The 3,205-nt window shown below is 51.9% G+C and overlaps 1 protein-coding gene across 1 annotated transcript; it reads right to left on the reverse strand.

The window, feature by feature from the left end:
* Positions 1 to 2,425: 2,425 nt before the first annotated feature.
* KCNE5 (potassium voltage-gated channel subfamily E regulatory subunit 5) lies at positions 2,426 to 3,000 on the reverse strand. The gene has a single exon (XM_004379766.1). The coding sequence runs from the start codon at positions 2,852 to 2,854 to the stop codon at positions 2,426 to 2,428; it is 429 nt and encodes a 142-aa protein (XP_004379823.1). The 5' UTR covers positions 2,855 to 3,000.
* Positions 3,001 to 3,205: the final 205 nt, after the last annotated feature.

Below are 3,205 nucleotides of genomic sequence, written 5' to 3' on the forward strand. Positions count from 1 at the left end.
CCTAAGTCATCGTAAAAAGGTTAAAACGTTTTTAAAAGCAGGGATATTTTTTCCACAGCTGGCACATTAATGTTTGTTATGGGCATTTTCTCAACTGTTCTCAGTTCTTTTTTTTTTTTTGGGGGGGGGGGGGGGCCAAAATGGTTTCAAAAGATGTCTATGAAAAAATGGTACAAATGTATTTACAAAGTTGCAACACCTAAAGCAGTAATTGTGCTTCAGTTATCAAACAACCTTGTGTCCCCAGCTATGCCAGATAAAATGAGCGGCAGTACTCTGTCCTATAGGGTTGCTATGAGGCAGAATTGACTTGATGGCAATAGGTTTTCGTTGGTTTTTTTTTTAATTGTCCTTGAAATACAGGGCTTGGGACTGACACCCCACATGCCCCTGGAATGTCTGTTTATCTGTGTCCTCCCTCCTCACCCTCGTCGGGCCTCCCTGCCTGGCCCGGGTGGCTCTCACAGCATCCCCTCTCTCTTCCCCTCATTATCTGGGATGCTGCCCAATCCCTGGCCTCCACCTGCAAGGAGAGGGGGCAACCTTAGTGCTGGAGCTAAGACTGAAGAGGAGCCAGTGGCACAAGGCCGTATATCTTCAAGGAGTGAATTCTGGGAACGAACGTTATTTAACTTAATAGTTCCAAAACGAATGCCTTGAATGAGGTTTGTGTATTATCTATGCATTTATATCTTTGTCCTGCTATTACTATGATATCAGCTATATTTAAGCAAATTGACTTTAATGCTAAGAGGTGCTTTTATGTGTGTTTGATGAAGCACAAATCATTCATTGTCATTTCAGCCCTAAAAGTTTCTGACAACCTTCTTGAGATAAGAAGAATAAATCAATAAATGCACACCTCTAATTTACCCATCATTGGGTACGATTGCCTAGTACAAGGATTCTTCTCTCTGGCTTCAAATTTATACTATTTGGTGGCCTTTCTTTCTTTTTTAAGAAGTCACTTTTTCCAGAGAATTACTAAGGTGACTTCTAAAAATTAGCATTGATAATAGCTGAAGCCCTGGTGGCTGAAGTGGTCAAGAGTTCCGCTGTTAACCATAAGGTTGGCAGTTCGAATCCACCAACTGCTTCTTGGAAACCTTATGGGGCAGTTCTCCCCTGTCCTATAGGGTTGCTATGAGTCGGAATAGACTTGACAGCAGTGGAAACAAAACAAAAACAAAATAGTGGTTGGTATGAGATTTTTTTTTTTAAGTGCATCCTGAAAAACTGCAAAAGGAAAGTGGGAAATCCTTATTAGCATTATGATATTTGAAAGTGCTCCAGAATTAAGGAAAAAGGAGGGAAAAGTAATAATGCTGGTATACTTTTTGAAACACTTGAAAAAATAACCCGCTTAGCCATAATAATCTTTTCTTCCCCCACAATCACAACTATTGTATTGGAACTTGATCTAAAGATATAGATATCACAACAACCTGATCCCCAAATCCAAACATCATTTCCAAAAGCAAATAGGTTTCCTTCTCTGTATGGTATTGGGTCTCAAGGCCAAGATCTTCGAGAGAAGAGTCTTAGGTTATTGTTTAATCAGCCTTTATTACCTGCCTCTGACAGTCTCCAGGGTTACAGAGCAGGGGACATCTGAGCCTCATGTCCCATCAATGAAGCCGACAGCTGGGATAACAACTGAATCAATAGAGAATAGGCATTTGGAGGTATTGGGGTGATATACCCAGTAATGGCTACCCACAGCAGAAGATGGCAGAGCTACTAAAAATCAGGCAAGTTACCTTTGGGATGACAACTGGGGAAGCAATAAAACAATACAGTTGAGGTCATAGGTCTTCTCCTCCCTGTTGAGTCCCCCTCCCCCTCAGTCCTCATTAAATCCATTCTAGGCCACAGACATATCCTAGTGTCCAGCTAGCTCCCTGCTGAAAAGGGACGGAGAGAAAAGCTATCTGAGGTGTCTTCATTTTCTTTGTTTCTGTCCCTAAGGCAACAGGAAGCTGGAGCTGCTGCTGTGGGCCTGGCAGTGGTGGCAAGCCCGTTGGCTCTGCAGATTGAGCAGTCCCTGGCAGCCCCTGGAGCAGCCGCCAGTTAGACGGCCCCGAGTTCTGATAGACTTCAGTCCTTCAGTTCAATGCCAAGTGTTGGATTCAGTTCCCAGAGGGCTGGAGCATGGTGTGTCAGGGCTGTCTGAAGACAAGAGAGCAGAGGCAGTTTAGTGCAGTTGGATGTGCGGGATGGGGATGGAGGAAGGCGGAAGAAGGGAGAAAATGGCCAGGAATGGGAAGGGTTGGGCTTCTCCTTCCGGGGCCTTCCAGGCAAGGTCTCCTGGCCTCTTATCATCGCCTGGGCCTCAGGTGAGGCGAACCCTGGAAGGGGAGGAAAGAAAGGGCAGCAGCCGCGCCCATCGTGAGAAGGTCATGAGCTATCAGCTGGGGCTGAGGCTCTAGACCCCCTCGGTGTCCTGAGTGAGGGCGGGCAGCCCCCCGACGGCGAGCTGGCGGTAGCCCTCGGCCGGGGAGCCGGCTGCAGTCTCGGCGGCGGCGTCGGCGGCCGAGGCGCCTCCCGGGGCCCACTCGTGTTCGGAGCAGGCCCGGGCCGGCTCGTCCTTGGCCTCGACGAGCTTGCGGGAGCGGGTGTAGGCCAGGATGAGGCCTCCGGCCAGGCAGGCGTAAAAGATCATGATGAGCAGGATGTAGAGATAGGCGTCGTCGCCCTTGGCGCTGGTCACCTCGCGGCCCACGAAGGGGTCAGGCACGACCCCCATGCCCATGCTCGGGCCCGCGCCCAGGCCGCTGGCGTTGCCCCTGTGGTGCAGCTCGAGTAGCAAGCGGCTCAGGAGGGTGCGCAGCCGCTGGCTCTCGCTGCAGTTCATGGCTGTCGGGGAGTGACACGGTGGCTCCAGGGCGCTGCTGACCTTTCCCCCTGGGTGAGGGAAGCGAGCGAACGAGCGAGTGAGCGAGAGGGGAGCCGGGTGCGGGGCGCGGCGACGGCGGCGGCACCCAGCTCTCGGGCGGGCAGCGCAGTGGCTGGGGGCGCCGGCCTCCCGGGCCTCCTTATCCCCTCACCCCCGCCCCTCCTCCCCTTCCCCACCACGCCCCCTCCGGCCCGCGTCCGCCTCTTCCCAGGCTCTGGCGGTCTCGCCGCTCCGGGGAAAGGGGACAGCTGGTAGGGGGGAGGAAAAGGGGGACAAGGGAGGGGGCGAGCCCAGGGGAGGGGCGGAGGG

This window comes from Trichechus manatus, unplaced genomic scaffold (assembly GCF_000243295.1).
Source record: "Trichechus manatus latirostris isolate Lorelei unplaced genomic scaffold, TriManLat1.0 scaffold00068, whole genome shotgun sequence".
NCBI classification, from domain to species: Eukaryota; Metazoa; Chordata; class Mammalia; order Sirenia; family Trichechidae; genus Trichechus; species Trichechus manatus.

Coding starts and splice junctions, on each gene's coding strand:
- KCNE5 (XM_004379766.1), bottom strand. CDS start 2,854: ATGAACTGCAGCGAGAGCCAGCGGCTGCGCACCCTCCTGAGCCGCTTG.